Genomic DNA, 16,499 nt, shown 5'->3' on the forward strand with positions numbered 1-16,499 from the left:
GCTGACTTGTGTATCTCAGTTTCTGATATCAGCATACCTTGGATATCGCAGCTTGTATTTTCATAGTTCCCTTGTTTTCTAGGATTTCTTTTGGCTGGGGTCCAAAGTACCTTCAAACCGAACACCTGTGCTTCGTTAATGTTGACAGTTTGTGGAGATATATAGGGGCACAGGGAGGGATCTAACACCGTGTACCAGGGAATATGCAGCTTTTAAATTGTTCTTCCTTAGAATTAAAGAAACCTTTTGAAAACAGCATACCCAGGTCGAAGAGATCATACTGCCATCTGCTGGGAAGTGGTGATAATTAATATGAAAATCTAGGACAACTGCAATTTAAAGAGTACCTCCTAGAGTTGTATTGCCCTCAAGACTCAGTTATTTCGAATAGACTATACAGCTGACCCTTGAACAACACGGATTTGAACTGCATCGGTCCACTGACATGTAGTTCTTTTTGCGTATAGTACTGTAAAGGTGTCTCTTACGATTCTTAATAACTTTTTTCTCTAGCTTACTTTATTGTAAAAAAAAGTATATAATACACGTAACATTCAAAATATATATTAGTAGACTATGTTATTGGTAAGGCTTCCAGCCAATAGTACTGCATTGTTCAAGGGGCAGCTGTAATTGATATTTTCCAGTGACAGCCAAGTACCTTAATTAGTTTTATTAGAATGAAAATAAGTAGATCCTGTCTGGGGAAGCTAAATTACTTAATCTATTTAAAGGAGTCTCTCTGCTTGTACTAAAATTTCTGCCTTTGATAAATAGCCTCTGTTTAACCTCACAATGCAGAGAGTCAAACTAGGGAGAAAACTCTTCGGATTATTTTTTTCAGTATCATACCAGCTATATAATTTCACATCTAATGTGACAAAACAGCAATGTTTCTATGAAACTGAAACTGATGTTCTATTGTATCCTCATGGATGTGAAAGAAATAAAGATTCATATTATATTTAGATCCATTCTATTGAAGACCATTTTGATTTTTCCTATAATGATGGTAAGTGGTCAGTTTGCTATTATGTCCACTAAGAGTTCAAAGCAATTTATATATATTTGCTTAATTGGTTGGTGTTATAACAACTGTATGAGGTAGAGAGTATCATTATCCCCATTTTATAGATAGGCAAATTGAGGCACAGATATGTTATTGTCATTTGCTCAAAGTCAAGAACTTAGTAAGTAAATTTGCTACAGAGAGCAAGTCAAACAAGTTAAATATTCTCTGCGCTTAACAAAGACAGAATACTTATGGGGTGAAATTAATTAAAAGAAGATTAGGCAGTTTGTGTTTTTTAAAACTTAAAGTGACAAATAAATTTTCTAGGGCAGAGTTGACAACCCGTTAAACAATTACAGATTTTATAAAGATTACCTTTAATGTAAGCTTTATTGGCAAATGCATTTCTCAGAAGAACTTTTTCTACTACATATCAGAAAACATAACAAGAGCATCTGTTGTCACAACAGCAAGGGAAGAGTCTTTGTGATCTTTTTTAAGAACAACTTTTTGGAGATATAATTATGTCCACCCAGTTAAAGGGTGTAATTCAAAGATATTTGTTTGTTTGTTTGTTTGTTTATTTATTTTAAAGATTTTATTTATTTATTTGAGAGAGACAGACAGAAATAGTGACAGAGAGCATGAGTGGGGGGGAGAGGGAGAAGCAGTCTTCCTGCTGAGCAAGGAGCCCAATCCAGGGCTCCATGCCAGGACCCTGGGATCATGAACCTAAGGCAGATGCTTAACCAGCTGAGTCACCCAGGCGCCCCTCAGTGGTCTTTAGTATATTTACAGAGCTGTGCAACCATCACCACAGTCAATTTTAGAACATTTTCATCACAACAAAAATAAACTGTGTACCCATTAGCCACTCCAGCCCTGAGCAACCACTAATCTACTTTCTGTCTTGATAGATTTGTCTGGTCTGGACATTGGATGTAAATGGAATCATACAACAGATGGCCTTTCATGACTGGCTTTTTCTACTTAGCATAACGTGTTTGTGGTTCATTCATGTTACAACATATATTAGTACTTCATTCTTTTTATTGTCAAATAATATTCCATTTTTTGGATAGACCACATTCTAGATATCCATTTATCAGTGATGAACGTTTGAATTGTTTCCACTTTTTGACTCTTCTGAATAATGGCATGAACATTTATATACTAGTTTTTGTGTGCACATACATTCTGATTCTCTTTGGTATATGCCTAAGAGTGGGATTGCTAGGTCATATGGTAACTTGGTGTCACGAGGTTAACTTTGCACTAGGTTGATCTTTTTCACAGTTCTTTTCAGGGCACAGATAGGCATTGACAGAATTGCTTCACTTCAAACAGAGGAGAATAAATTATTTATTTATGAGTTCTATTTGTGCATTTCGATACTATGTATACCATTACAAGAATCACACCCAAGCATTCAAATGTCAAATTGAGAGTCAGTTGAACAGGATAAAGACGATGAAAATTAATAGTCTACGAAACAGCTTTTTTTACTTCTTTTCCTATAAAAGTCTTAATATGAATGTGCAAATTCTGATTATCTTTTCTTTTGTTCTTCCACAAAAGAATCTATCAGTATTCAGTACATGTAAGTGTGTTTATTTAAAAGATAAACACTCAGTGAAATTTAAAAATTTCTGTGGGAGGGCTGCCTGGCAGGCTCAGTAGGTAGAGCATGTGACTCTTGACCTAAGGGTCATGGGTTCGAGCCCCACACTGGGAGCAAAGATTACTTTAAAAAAAAAATTCAATTGGACATAATAACAACAATAATAATAAACATATACTGTATATTTACACTGGATTACAGAGTTCACAAATTCTGCATTTAAGTTTTCTGGCAAAGCAACCAGTCCTACTGTAAAAAAATTAAAATCCTCAGTTCCAGGTAGAAGATGAAGATTGTAGAAAGAGAAATAAAGCAACCATTCTTAGTCACTATAGAAGATGATAATTAAGTCAGCAAGTGTCTCTTGGATAAGTTCCTCACAAATGGAGATTAAAACAGTATACTTAAAATGAATAGAAATTTTAATATTTGAAGGTCCTTTGCTTTTATTAATTCAAAACACAAGATATCTTAAATAGTTTATGCACTGCTTCTGAAATCCAAATACAATTTAAGGTTCTCCAAACTTCAATAGCTGAGTGAAAATAATAATCATGCTGGAGTTGTATAAAATTACCCACAATTTAGTTATCTTTGGAGGGAACGCAGACCAATCATAACTGGGAAAATGTGTGTGTGTCAATTTGGATATCACTCTCTGTTCAAATGATTCCACCAGAAATGCACTGAGTGTGTGGAAGGGCCATACACGAAAGAGACAATATTCTATCTGATGTTTTCTGGAGAGGCGATCCTAAAGAGCCTGATTGATTTGTCTTTTAGTCTTAAAAACTGTTATTTTATTTAATTTTTTTATTTTAATAAACATATAATGTATTTTTATCCCGAGGGGTACAGGAAAAAATGTTATTTTAAAATCAGAATTGGCAGAGCACAGATTGGAACTCTCCTAATGGCATTACCTCTTTCATTATAACATTTTTCCCTGTAAAAATGAGGTTGAGACACTTCAGTACATTTTGTTCTAGTCCAATTTTTATTTTATTAAAAGCTTTTTTTTTTTTTTTAAAGTAGGCTCTAAGACCAGTGTGGAGCCTGATGCGGGGCTTAAACTCATGATTCCTAGATCAAGGGTCAGATACTTAACTAACTGACCCACCCAGGCACCTCCTATTAAAAGGCTTTTTGAGAATACCTTTGTCGAGGCGCCTGGGTGGCTCAGTTGGTTAAGTGTCTGCCTTCTGCTCAGGGTATGGTCTCAGGGTCCTAGGACTGAATCCTGCATTAGGGAGGCATTAGGGAGTGGGGGGAGGACCCTGCTCAGCAGGGAGTCTGATTCTCCCCCTGCCCCTCCCCCCTGCTCATGAGTGTGCTCTCTCTCTCTCTCTTTCAAATAAATAAATAAAATCATAAAAAAAAAAAGAAAACAGCTTTGTCTTTTGTAATTATGTATACTGATCAAATGATGTTTAGGCTTTTCAGAGCAAATTCACTTAATTTTCAAGAGAAAAAAAACTCCTGAAATAATCTGTTTTCACTGAGATTATATGCAATATCAATAACAGAATATTTAGGAGATTTATTTTTTATTTTCTAACAAAATTTCAAATAACTTGGCTTTTCATCAAGTACCACATTACCTAATACCTGGGTTTTTCACTTAAAGTGATTGCCCAATAGTGTGGATAAATCAGATCTTCAGCTATGGGAATATAATTTGTTATACCTAGTGAAACCCAACTAAGAGGATTTGTATTAGAATATATCTTGATTCTGAAATGAAAGAGTTGCTTTTGCAACTACAGATCAAATCTGTGAAACAAATGTGTTTGGCATAAAGAAACATTTTGGTCCTGGGAATGACCAGCTACCCAAATGTTAACAATGGTTAACATTATAATACCTTGAGCATTATATTCACTGTCTTACTCAATCATCCTTTTTTAATTGCATAAACTGTAGCTTGCCCAGAGCCACGGAGCTAGGTAAATGTTGGTGCCAAAATTAGAGCTGAGTTCTCAGATGCTACAGCCCCAGTAGACTTTCTTTTTTAACCTGTTATACTATTTTTTTTGGAATATTTTGGTTTCTGTAGCCATAATATGTAACCTGTGAATTGTGTTCCAGATCTGGGCAAGTACGGTGTCATAAAATCAAAGCTACAACTTAGGAGCCTCTGATAATAATCTAAAATAATAAAACTGTATTTTTCATTCTAATTTCATGACCTACCACACAGGCAGACCTTGCTTTGCTTGAAATTGCTAGGCCATAAATGATTGTGCAAGCTGAAACCATGCAAAACAAACTCGTAATTAATAGAGAAATGGAGAAAGTTCAATTGTTTCGTGATTTTTTTTTTTTTTAAAGTAAGCTCAATGCCCAATGCTTGAACTCATGGCCCCAAGATGAGGAGTCTCATGCTTTACCAATTGAGACAGTCAAGTGTCCTCTGTTTTATGATCTTTAAAAAATTTTTGTCAAAATGTTAATTAAAAACTCCCTTACAGTTTGTTGTAAATGTATAAAGAAATGAAAAAATAATATGACGACTTAGTACACTGTAATCCAAAAAGTAGAAACATAAAGTTTTTCTTGTTAAAAAACTTACCTTTAAAATAAAAATTTACCCCCCCCAAAAAACTAGGGAAATTAACTTTACATTTTATAGAATACCAAAGATATGCAAGCTTTTGAAACAAAAATTTAAATTGTGCCTACACCCCCCAAAAAACTTACCAAGTACAGTTCAATCTTACCTTCTTCTCATCATATGTTTTATGATAGGAGAAATCTTTTCTATGCTTTGGTAAATTGTCATACTTCTATTTGGATCAACTTTCAACCTCCTATCCGTTACACTTTCAATGTCTGAAAATATCTCTGAGAGTACATTTAGTGTGCCCTTGTCACTTCCTCTAGGACATTTTTATCCTTTTTGTAACAACTACTTTTTTTATTCTTGTTGGTGCATTCTCCATCACCAACTGCTTTGGCTACATATCTAAATTCTTTCAAATGACATCAACGTCAACACTGTCACATTCAACTATTTCTTCTGTAACTCCATTTATATCTGATTCAGATTTTATTTCCAGTGTTGTCATCACTTTGTTTCTCTGCTGCTTGTTCTTTCTTTCCTTCCTTTCCTTTTTCTTCTCCTTCCTTCCTTCCTTCCTTCCTTTCTTTCTTTCCTTCTCTCTCTCTCTTTCTTTTTCTTTTCTTTCTTTCTCTCTCTCTCTCTCCTTCCTACCTTCCTTCCTTCCTTCTCTTTCTCATTTCCCTTTTTGGACTATCTATTTTGGTAAAACCTCGTGTGAGTTTACCACTGGGAGACAAGAAGACAAGAGAACACAGCTACACTTTGCTCTCTATGAATGAACTGAATAACAGATACACAGTGACCAATCACTGAAACACTCTGAAAGAAGTGATATGATTGGTAATTTCATAATTTTGTAAACTTTGTAAATTGAAGCAGCAAAGTTTATACTTACACATTGCTCACAGTTAATGTACTGTGTATTGGGGGACTGGTGTTTTAACTAACCATAGTCACTGAAATTCATGCATACTAGAACCTTAAGTGAGAACTGTCTATATATGATAATAATATGAAGGATATTATACCACAGAGGATCATAAAAATACTACTCTACTGGGGCACCTGGGTTGCACAGTCAGTTAAGTGTCAGGCTCTTGGTTTTGTGATCTCAGGGTCATGATATTGACCCTGTATAGGGCTCTGCACTCAGTGCAGAGTCTGCTTAAGACTCTCTCTCCCCCACTCCCTCCTCCTGATGCCCCCCCACCACACTCTCTCTCTCTCTTTCTCTCTAAAATAGATAAATACGTCTTTTAAAAATTTTTTTTTAAAAATGAAGTTTGGCGATATCTCAAGCTATTAAAAAAACTACTACTACACTGAATTACAAATTTATAGATAGGTATAGATCTCCTAAAGTAATAGGCTAGTGTTATATTGATTATAGTTTAAGAATTGTTATTTATCATGCTAGTAGAATAATTTTACTTACCTCCTAGCAATTTAGAAGTTTGGGGGGATGTAATGTACAATCCAGGAAAATTTAAAAGTTCAAATTGATTAATTCCTTTAGATAGAAAAGCATTCAACATCAATCCATTATCTTTAAAACAGGTCTCAATAATATTTGCTTATTGAAAAGCACATTTATGTTTTAAGCATGTAAAAATTTTAATTCATAATGATTATCCATATAGAGGGACAGAAAATGGTTTTTTAAATTCTCCTATTATAATTTCTTACATACTTTTATTTAATGAGACAGTATTTTATATTGATACCAGAATATTTTTCAATATACAATAATACTATCATATAATAACAAAACTGTCATGTTATTCAAATAAACTGTTAATTTTTAAGATTCCTATTTGGACTGAAGGAATTGAAATGATTTGTAAATTGTTCTTTTAATCCTAAAACTCTGTGTTCTCTGACTTTTATATTAAAAGCTATCAAATGTAGTACATGTCTATTTGGGGGATTAAATTTCCATTTTTTTTTTTTTTGAAGGGATGGTTAAGGTTCCTAGTATTATTTAGTAAGTTAAAGCCTTAGGTGTTAAATCTGATTTGGGGTTGAGCTCTCAGAAGGAAAGGATGATATGTAGGCACCTTGAGACAGTCACTTTTCCCACATGAATTAAGGAACAGATATACCCTAGGGCTCTCAAAGTAAAGACAGTGCCAAGTACTATCTCTTGACATCATGTTATGTTTTCTACAAGGTGTTAAAAGATAAAAATAAGATTGTTTGAATAACATTCAAGTTTCATGAGTGTATGTGTATAATGCATGAGAATTTGGATAAGTAAATATGCACAGTATAATTCTTTTAAAATGATGTGCTTTTAGACTGATTGACTTACCAGAACTGCTGAAATAAGAAAACCACTCCAGTTTACTTTGAAGTATTCGGGATATTGGCTGTGCTGCAGTTACATTAGACGTATACATGCCTGACAGTGAATGGATCAAGTGCATCACTGGCACTGCATTGAAGTCATTCACAGACTTTGTTTTGCCATTGCAGGTAGAGCGGGAAAAGGCCATTCTTCTGGCCAATCTCCAGGAGTCACAGACGCAGCTGGAACACACGAAGGGGGCACTGACAGAGCAGCATGAACGGGTGCACCGGCTCACAGAACATGTTAATGCCATGAGAGGCCTACAGAGCAGCAAAGAACTCAAGGCTGAGCTGGACGGGGAGAAGGGCCGGGACTCAGGGGAGGAGGCCCATGACTACGAAGTGGACATCAATGGCTTAGAGATCCTTGAATGCAAATATAGGGTGGCAGTAACTGAGGTGATTGATTTGAAAGCTGAAATTAAGGCCTTAAAGGAGAAATATAATAAATCTGTAGAAAACTATACTGAAGAGAAAGCCAAGTATGAGAGTAAGATCCAAATGTATGATGAGCAGGTTACAGGTCTTGAGAAGACCACCAAGGAGAGTGGAGAGAAGATGGCCCACATGGAGAAGGAATTGCAAAAGATGACCAGCATAGCCAATGAAAATCACAATACCCTTAATACAGCCCAGGATGAGTTGGTGACATTTAGTGAGGAGCTGGCCCAGCTTTACCACCATGTGTGTCTGTGTAATAATGAAACCCCCAACAGGGTCATGCTGGACTACTATAGGCAAAGCAGAGTCACTCGTAGTGGCAGCCTGAAAGGGCCTGATGATCCCAGGGGACTTTTATCTCCACGATTAGCCAGGAGAGGTGTGTCATCCCCAGTAGAAACAAGGACCTCATCTGAACCAGTTTCAAAAGAAAACACAGAGGCCAGCAAAGAACCAAGTCCAACCAAGACCCCCACAATCTCTCCTGTTATTACTGCCCCACCATCATCTCCAGTATTAGACACAAGTGACATCCGCAAAGAGCCAATGAATATCTACAACCTTAATGCCATAATCCGGGACCAAATCAAGCATCTGCAGAAGGCTGTGGACCGGTCCTTGCAACTGTCTCGTCAAAGAGCAGCGGCACGGGAGCTGGCCCCCATGATCGATAAAGACAAGGAAGCCTTAATGGAAGAGATCCTCAAGCTCAAGTCCCTCCTGAGCACCAAACGGGAGCAGATCGCCACACTGAGAGCAGTGCTGAAGGCCAACAAACAGGTGATCTCACCCTACTAACAACGCATGCTAGTTACCGCTTTCTTAACTAGTTAATTCTTTAAGGTTTCTGAGTGTCCATTAGCATCAGGATGAGAGTTCAGATTCCTGGTCAGCAGCAGAATAAATCAAACTATGTCCCAGTGCCAGATCAGAATGTGAGAATTATTTTTCAGTTAGTAAGTGGATGATCTGGGATTGTAAGGATGCCCCCCTAGAGAGAGGTAGAGGTGACGCAGTTAAAGCAGGACCCAAGGAGAATCCAGTTGCAGATGTAGAATGGCAATTCAGGCAGTACTTAGCTGGAGGGATGGCAGAATAGGCTGGCAATGGCAGCTCTCACCAGGGAGATGCTGGCAAGGGGCCAGAGCAAACAGGTCTAGAGAGAAACAGAGATAGAGATAGAATGTCCACTAGCCTTGTCAGTGGCCACATACCTAAAATTTGGGTTCCAATGGGATGTTAATTCATCTAGGTCAGACCTGAAGCAGCAGAAAAATTTTCCTAATGGTAGATCTTGTCCTTCTGGAATAAGTTGGAATGCTACAACAGGACCTTACGTAACTGATCCCTAAATCTCCTTCACGACTAAATTTTGTTTTCCACCCTTCAACTTTACCTGGGTGGGAGTGCTATGAAATATAGGTGGGAAAATACTTTTAATTTCTGTTTAGTTTCTCAGGTAAATCTTGAAAGATACATTTGAGAAGGGTGCTAATAAAGGGTGTTGATAAAGAGAAACAACAAAGCATCAAATACCTTCTTGCAAATGTAAACAGTGCTGGTGTTGGGGGATGATTTCAGATGTAATGCTCCTTCTTTTGCCCTTATTTGGGGGAAAGCACACCATTATTATGTCATCCACAATACAGCTTTCTAGCATCTTTATCTTCAGTTACTATAAACCCACTAATGTAAATGGGAGGTCTATCTCCCAAGCACTAATATTGTCTGCACTATACATATGTTTTATATAAACCTAAGGGCAAATTACGACCTTCTTTTGTGCCATCACTTCAGGGAAATAGAAAAGATTAGGATGAATAAAGGATTTGTGAGAGATCTGACTCCAGTTTGAGGTCAGAGTGAAAGAATATGTTGCCATAAACTGCTACAGTCCAAAGACCTAGTGACTTAGAGTGGTCATCAATAACCAATACCATATTACTAATACCACGATAGATAAGGCTTTATCAAAGACGTAATATCCTGGGCATTCTTGGTCAAGCCATTCAAATAACATCTTCGACTTCTTGCAGGTTGAATGTTAACAACCTGGAAACCTAGATCTATAAATGTCAAGAGGCTTTACTGATGCAGAAGTATAGATAAGCATGGCTGATAAGCCACAGGAGACTAATTTGTGAACAAGCATTCATTGGTTACATATTTCAAGACAGGTAATAAATAGGGATACAAAAATAAGTGCCAAGTAATTTAGTAGAAATTCAACGCATGCCTGTAACTATTTACAGGGTAGGACATATTGAGCAGTATAAACAGAACCATTGGAATTCAGTGTGATACAGGAATACAAAACATTCCTGGCTAAATTTTTATTTTCTCAGTGGTTTGCCATACCATTTGCATTACATTAGCATCGCAACTCTTATGGTCTCAGTAAATAAAATGAAAATACATTTCTAGCCATGCATTTAGTTTACATTTTAATGATGTTGGGCCTACAGCTATGATGCTTATGTGCCACGAATAACTTCAGATGTCTGCAGATGACATCCATTATATTTAGACATTGTGGAATGTTCACTATTAAGACTAAGGTAAGAATTCAGTCTTAAAGGGAAAAAGGGAACTCTTCCTGTTTTTAAAAGAGGCATTCTGCATTCTCTGTGAGTCTTTTAATATACTTCAGGGTTTTTTGCATGCACATTGTCTTCTGCTGAAATATGCAGTGTTTATGAAATACCATCTGTGGACTAAACTGTATGGGAGGCTGAACATTCAGTGAGGACTAATACACAGTCCTCACCTTCCAGACGAAGGCTCGCAAACTAGGGAGGCTTTGGGGAAAGATACAGATCATTACAGTGTGATGTTACACATGGTGCATTAGAAGCTATGCAAGCGTTGTCAAGGAAGGGATTAACGTTTTCTAACAGGGTTAGCAGAAGACTTCATGGAGGCAGTTATACCTGAGTTTGTTCTTCAAGGATACAGAGCTGTTTTCCAGGAGAGGAAGAAACCATTCCAGACAGCAAGAAGCGTAGGTAGAGAGCCACAGAATAGAAGGATATACTCATGGAATGGTGGTGAAGATCTCTGTGGCTGGAAACAAGGTATTTTATTTAGAAAGTCAACTCTGGGAGCGTGGAGAATGTAGCGAATGCAGACATCACCAAATCTACTCAAAGGTTGTAGAAACTTGAATTTCTGACTTCTGAGAAAGCTTTGTACAGTCTGTGGACACACAAACAAACAAACAAACAGACTTTGGGGCATTTCTTACGAAGAATAAATGAGTTTGTACTTCTATTTGAGATCTTGCTCTTTTGTCATTCCCTCCTCTCCAACCCTTCGATGACTGACCACGAGGCTCCTACAGATTTGTACGTCAACATTTTCACGACTTTTAAAGTTAATGGTCTGTCTGAAGTAAATATGTGTATAGATTTTTAAAAAACTAAACAACTGCCATTTTTTCCCCAGGTCAATTTCTGCATTCTGGATAATTTTCTGAATCCATAATATTTCTGAAGAGTCCACTGAGCTGTAGCACTACAGAACATACCAAAATATTTTATGAGTAAATTCTCATTTTAATCTGAGTCTGAGATTCAATTAAAACTCGTGAGAAACTACTCTGGAATCAAAACATTAACAAACTACCCTATCCCAACATTGTTTTAATTTTAAAAAGAATCCACTTATCTCTATAGAAGTTGGCACTTTGCATAAGAAAGTTGAGGCTGTCCATTTCAAGCACAAAAAGAAATGTTAAAAACCAGGATAGTCTTCTTAAGAAATCCCGTTAGTAATAGATTTTTTTTAATTAGTAGTGGACTTTTTCGTTAGTATTGAATATTTCTACATGCTCTGAAAAGCTGTGGTTAACAGTTTGTAAAAATAGTATGCTTCCAGTTAAGTGTGTTTGTGTGTATACATATATATACATACATATATATATATGTATATATATGATGTACTATGCATCAAACAGGTAATCCCTAAACATACACTGATTTCATGCATTGATTCAGTCCACATTTTTCTTCCTACTATGTGCCAGCTAGTTCTCAACTTGAAACACTGTTAATTCCGAAAGATTCAGAAATGCCCAAATTCCAAGTTCAAACAAGTATTTTAATTCATTCACATTTTGAAATTTCTGCTTTTATGGAGATTGTGAAGAATTAAATTAGACTATAGTTTTCTGTTTTGAAGTTGTAAGCAAAGATAGGAAGTACTTGGTTCTTTGTTAATTCTTTTCCTTAAACATGTAATGTGGATTTATAGTTTGTCATATACCCATGCTATAAATTGCAATAGCCTGTGTCTTTTAGGCCCACAGAGCACAAATGACACAAGAATATTTGCATTCTATTATATTTCAGTTGGACTATGCTTCTTCACTGCCTTCTCCTTAATAAAATCCTTCTTGTATAAAGTTTCAGTTCAATTCCCTTTCTGTCTGAAAAATCACACTCTCAAGCATCTACATCAACTACCTACTGAATTACTATCATTTCCTTAGCTCCTGATACTGACTCTGGTTCATAGCTGGCTTTCAGGGCACTTTAACCATGTTAAAGTATAGATAGATAGATAGATAGATAGATAGATAGATAGATAGATAGATAAAATGTAACCAAGTCAATTTCACTTTCCCTTTATGAAAAAAAGTAATAGACCCAGCAAGGACAAGTCTGTATGATCGGTTTTCCTGATATGAAAACCATAAGCATTGTGAATTTTCTGCTTCAGACAGCTGAGGTGGCACTAGCTAATCTCAAGAACAAATACGAAAATGAGAAAGCAATGGTGACTGAAACGATGACGAAGCTTAGGAATGAACTGAAGGCTTTGAAAGAAGATGCAGCGACTTTCTCATCCCTGAGAGCAATGTTTGCAACAAGGTAATAGTTTTTTCTTCCAAGATTAGGTGCAATAGGTGGTGAAAAGACTTTAAAATTCATGTGTATCTCTTGAGTGTTGCTTGGTGTGCCATCCAAGAAGGTAAGGTGTGAAGAAATCACTTGACATCCCCCGAGGAGAAATCTGAAACAAAATATTTTGTTCTGTTTTCCAGAGCCCTCTACTGGGCACAGTGGATTAAGCAATTCTTTTACACAGAAGTATTTTTAAATTAATGCAATAGATATTTTTCCTAGAGCTTATGTGCCAAAAAGATTTAGACCCCTCCCCCAAAAGCCTCCGATAAGGGGGGGAAACGTACTTCCTAAAATAGCTAAGTGTTATATTTTCACCACTGAAATTTATTTCTGTGACTAAGGGACATAAAAGTGCTTATCATTAGTGTTATGTGAGAAAGACAGCTCCACAACAAGTATCAGTATTCATTATATCAGCTAATTACTTAAACTTTAGTACACCAAATTAAATTAGAATTTCTAAAATGTAATTGTATTTATCACCAAATTTTTCACATTGCCCAGCTAATTAATTAGGCAGATATTAGTGACTACCTCCCCCCACCAGTTTCATTATCACAATTCAATGGTTCTGTACTTTGCTTTTAAAGTGATTAAGCATGATTCAAAGGTTTCAAATATTGATTCAAATGTTTCAAAATCCTGAAATTTTCTTTTTCCTTTCCTTTTTTTTTTTTTAAAGATTTTATTTATTTATTTGACAGACAGATCACAAGTAGGCAGAGAGGCAGGCAGAGAGAGAGGAGGAAGCAGGCTCCCCGCTGAGCAGAGAGCCCGATGTGGGGCTCGATCCCAGGACGCTGGGATCATGACCTGAGCCGAAGGCAGCGGCTTTAACCCACTGAGCCACCCAGGCGCCCATCTTTTTCCTTTTCTTAATAAGAATTTGTTTATTTATTTGTTTTGAGAGAGAGAGACAGAGAGAAAGCAAGAGAGCGTGTGTGAAGGGAAAGAGCAGAGGGAAAGGGGGATTCTTAAGTAGGCTCCATGCTCAGGGTAGAGCCTACACTTGGGGCTCAATCATGACCCTGAGATCATGACCTGAGCCAAAATCAACAGTCCGTATTTAACCAGACTGAGCCACCCACGTGCCCCATCAAAATTATGAGCTTTTCAAATATTTTGCCATCCATTTTTTTTGCTGTCACAGTTCAGTACCAAAACAAAACCAGTCACATATCTTATAAGATACAAATGTGGTACAAAATTTACAAAGAATAACTGTGGCTTTATTTGCAGATTCAGTAATTAACTTATATGTAGCTGATATAAGTGTAAAAAAAAAGTCCTGGTTTTTATAGGAGCCCTGGAGTTTGTCCAGCTTCCTTGTATATAAGGAGAGACAAGTTTCAAGCTCATACTTTGTGATTGATTCTCTTAGTGATGGCTGTGAGAAGGTTGAGTGCCTATGGATCACAGGGATGCAGGGGACCTGAAGAAACTGACTTCTGGGTCTGGGCCTGGGAGAGTTCAAGGAGTAGGGTGTATACACCTCTGGCCACTGTAGAGGGCAGGATGGAGAAGGGGGATGATACTCAGTGCTCCCCTCTTTGATGAATGAAATCAGCCAGCATTACATGTAGTATATATACGTTCTTTTAAAAAGAAATCAGAACTTTCTAAGGGGACATTTATGTCTCAATCTGGCTTACATAAGCATTATTTCTCCCAAATAGTGCATTTTCACACTGTATTTTTATGTATCATAATTGCCTTTCTCTGTAGTATTTTTAAAAATATTGTTTATCTGAGCAATTAAAATAAACCCAAGGTCCTGAAATCCACCTTCTATTTTACTAAGACTTAATCTTTGTTATGGTATCCCTACTGCTTCTTGAGATTTAACTTAAAAAAAAATAGCACCGGCCTGGATCTCAACTTCTTTCACTAGAATCTGTTTTTTTCTTTAAAATGCTGCAAGGCTTGTGTTAATTTCAAAGTTTATATAGCACATTTTAGATACCTCCATCAAGTCATTAAGTCTCAACTGGTGCATGAAGAATATTTGTTATTTTTCTTAGTGGGTAAGTAAACTCAGAAAAAAAAATTCTGAATAATTATGTTATTAGTTTTTCCTTCCAAACGTTTATGTGCTTACGTTTTACTTTTGATGGGGAAAAAGATCACTGAGCTTTTCTTTCTGCTGTAGCATGAGTATCAAATCTGAATAAAGAGATTCCTGACAGCCTGCTATCTCTGTATCAAACTCCATGCAAATCTTGGTTTTCTTTGACATCTATTGCTTTATCACCTGGTTGAGAAAGCTTTGAAAATATTCAAGTTTCTAATTCAGGCAGATCTGCCATATTGAAAGCAGTGCAGCTGCAATCTGTACTCAAAATAAAACCCATAAATATAGATAAAGAAGGAAATGAGCATTTTCTTTATAAACATTATTATTCTTTTGCACGCTACAAGCCTGCTCTATAACAAACTTGTCACATTCCTCCAAAGATTACAATGTTATGCTATAGAAGAAGCTATTGTAACACATCTAAGGAGCAGTGAACATTACCAGAGACTTTACTGCTCATTCTTCTGACGCCCTGTGGCAGCCTCCACAGTAACTCTGTCCTTGGGGTTTAAGATGTCGCCTACTAAGAGTGTCCATATGTACTCCATTGTAGAGATGAACCATCAGTTACTGTATCCAGTTTCCACTGCCGTAGCTTACCTCCATTCTGCTCAGGGAAGACCAGTATTCCAAATCTAAATTCCAGGAAAATTTGTTACTGTTCAGCATAAGTTCGCCATTTAATTTCACTGAGGTTTTCACTGAGATTTGTTTGGGTTCTAGATGTGATGAATACGTCACACAGTTGGATGAGATGCAGAGACAGTTAGCAGCCGCAGAGGACGAGAAGAAGACTCTAAACACTTTGTTACGAATGGCTATCCAGCAAAAACTCGCCCTGACCCAGCGGCTGGAGGACTTAGAGTTTGACCATGAGCAGTCCCGACGCAGCAAAAGCAAACTTGGAAAGAGCAAGATCGGCAGCCCTAAAGTAAGTGGGGAGGCATCAGTCACCGTGCCCACCATAGACACTTACCTCCTGCATAGTCAGGGCCCACAGACACCCAACATTCGGGTCAGCAGTGGCACTCAGAGGAAAAGGTATGCATGCAGCGATCTTCATAGTATGGTGCAGAGGCCAGATTTTTAGTTAACTGCAAAAATTAATGTGCTCTTATTGTGGAGGATGGAGGAAGGGAAGGAGGAGGAAAACTGGGAGTGGGTGTATAAACGGGCCTTGCTAATGTTGGTTTTTCCAAATCAAAACCTTTTGATAATTGTGTTGATTTATTCCTTTCTGTCCTTCCACACCCCACCTCTTGATTAACCATAATATAATTTTCGAGTATCTGTCAACATTTTTGCTGTTCCTTGTATGCGTAAATATGCCTCTCCCTTACCTCCAACCTAAAAATTGCTAGCTTAAAGGTGGATATTAAGAATGGAGCTACGTTTTACATGTTTTACATGACATTTAAAAGTTATTGTACCTCTAGTAATGGTGCTATTTACCAGCTTCTCTTTAATGGGGCAAGAATATGAATCTGTTCTCTTAGGGAAATTTTTGTCTGTATTACCGAACTGACAACTGA

At 37.0% G+C, this 16,499-nt stretch overlaps 1 protein-coding gene across 2 annotated transcripts in view; it reads left to right on the top strand.

The window, feature by feature from the left end:
• BICD1 (BICD cargo adaptor 1) overlaps positions 1-16,499 on the top strand; it is a 214,154-nt gene that overhangs the window by 168,719 nt on the left and 28,936 nt on the right. The window contains exons 5-7 of one of the 2 annotated variants that reach the window (XM_080810796.1): positions 7,672-8,766; positions 12,706-12,857; positions 15,691-15,898. In XM_080810796.1, the coding sequence (XP_080666922.1) occupies positions 7,672-8,766; positions 12,706-12,857; positions 15,691-15,898 (1,455 nt within the window). Of the gene's footprint in view, positions 1-7,671; positions 8,767-12,705; positions 12,858-15,690; positions 16,009-16,499 lie in introns of both variants that reach the window. The other variant, XM_080810795.1, reaches the window with a different exon arrangement.

The sequence above is a fragment of the Martes martes genome (assembly GCF_963455335.1).
Source record: "Martes martes genome assembly, chromosome: 8".
Lineage (NCBI taxonomy): Eukaryota > Metazoa > Chordata > Mammalia > Carnivora > Mustelidae > Martes > Martes martes.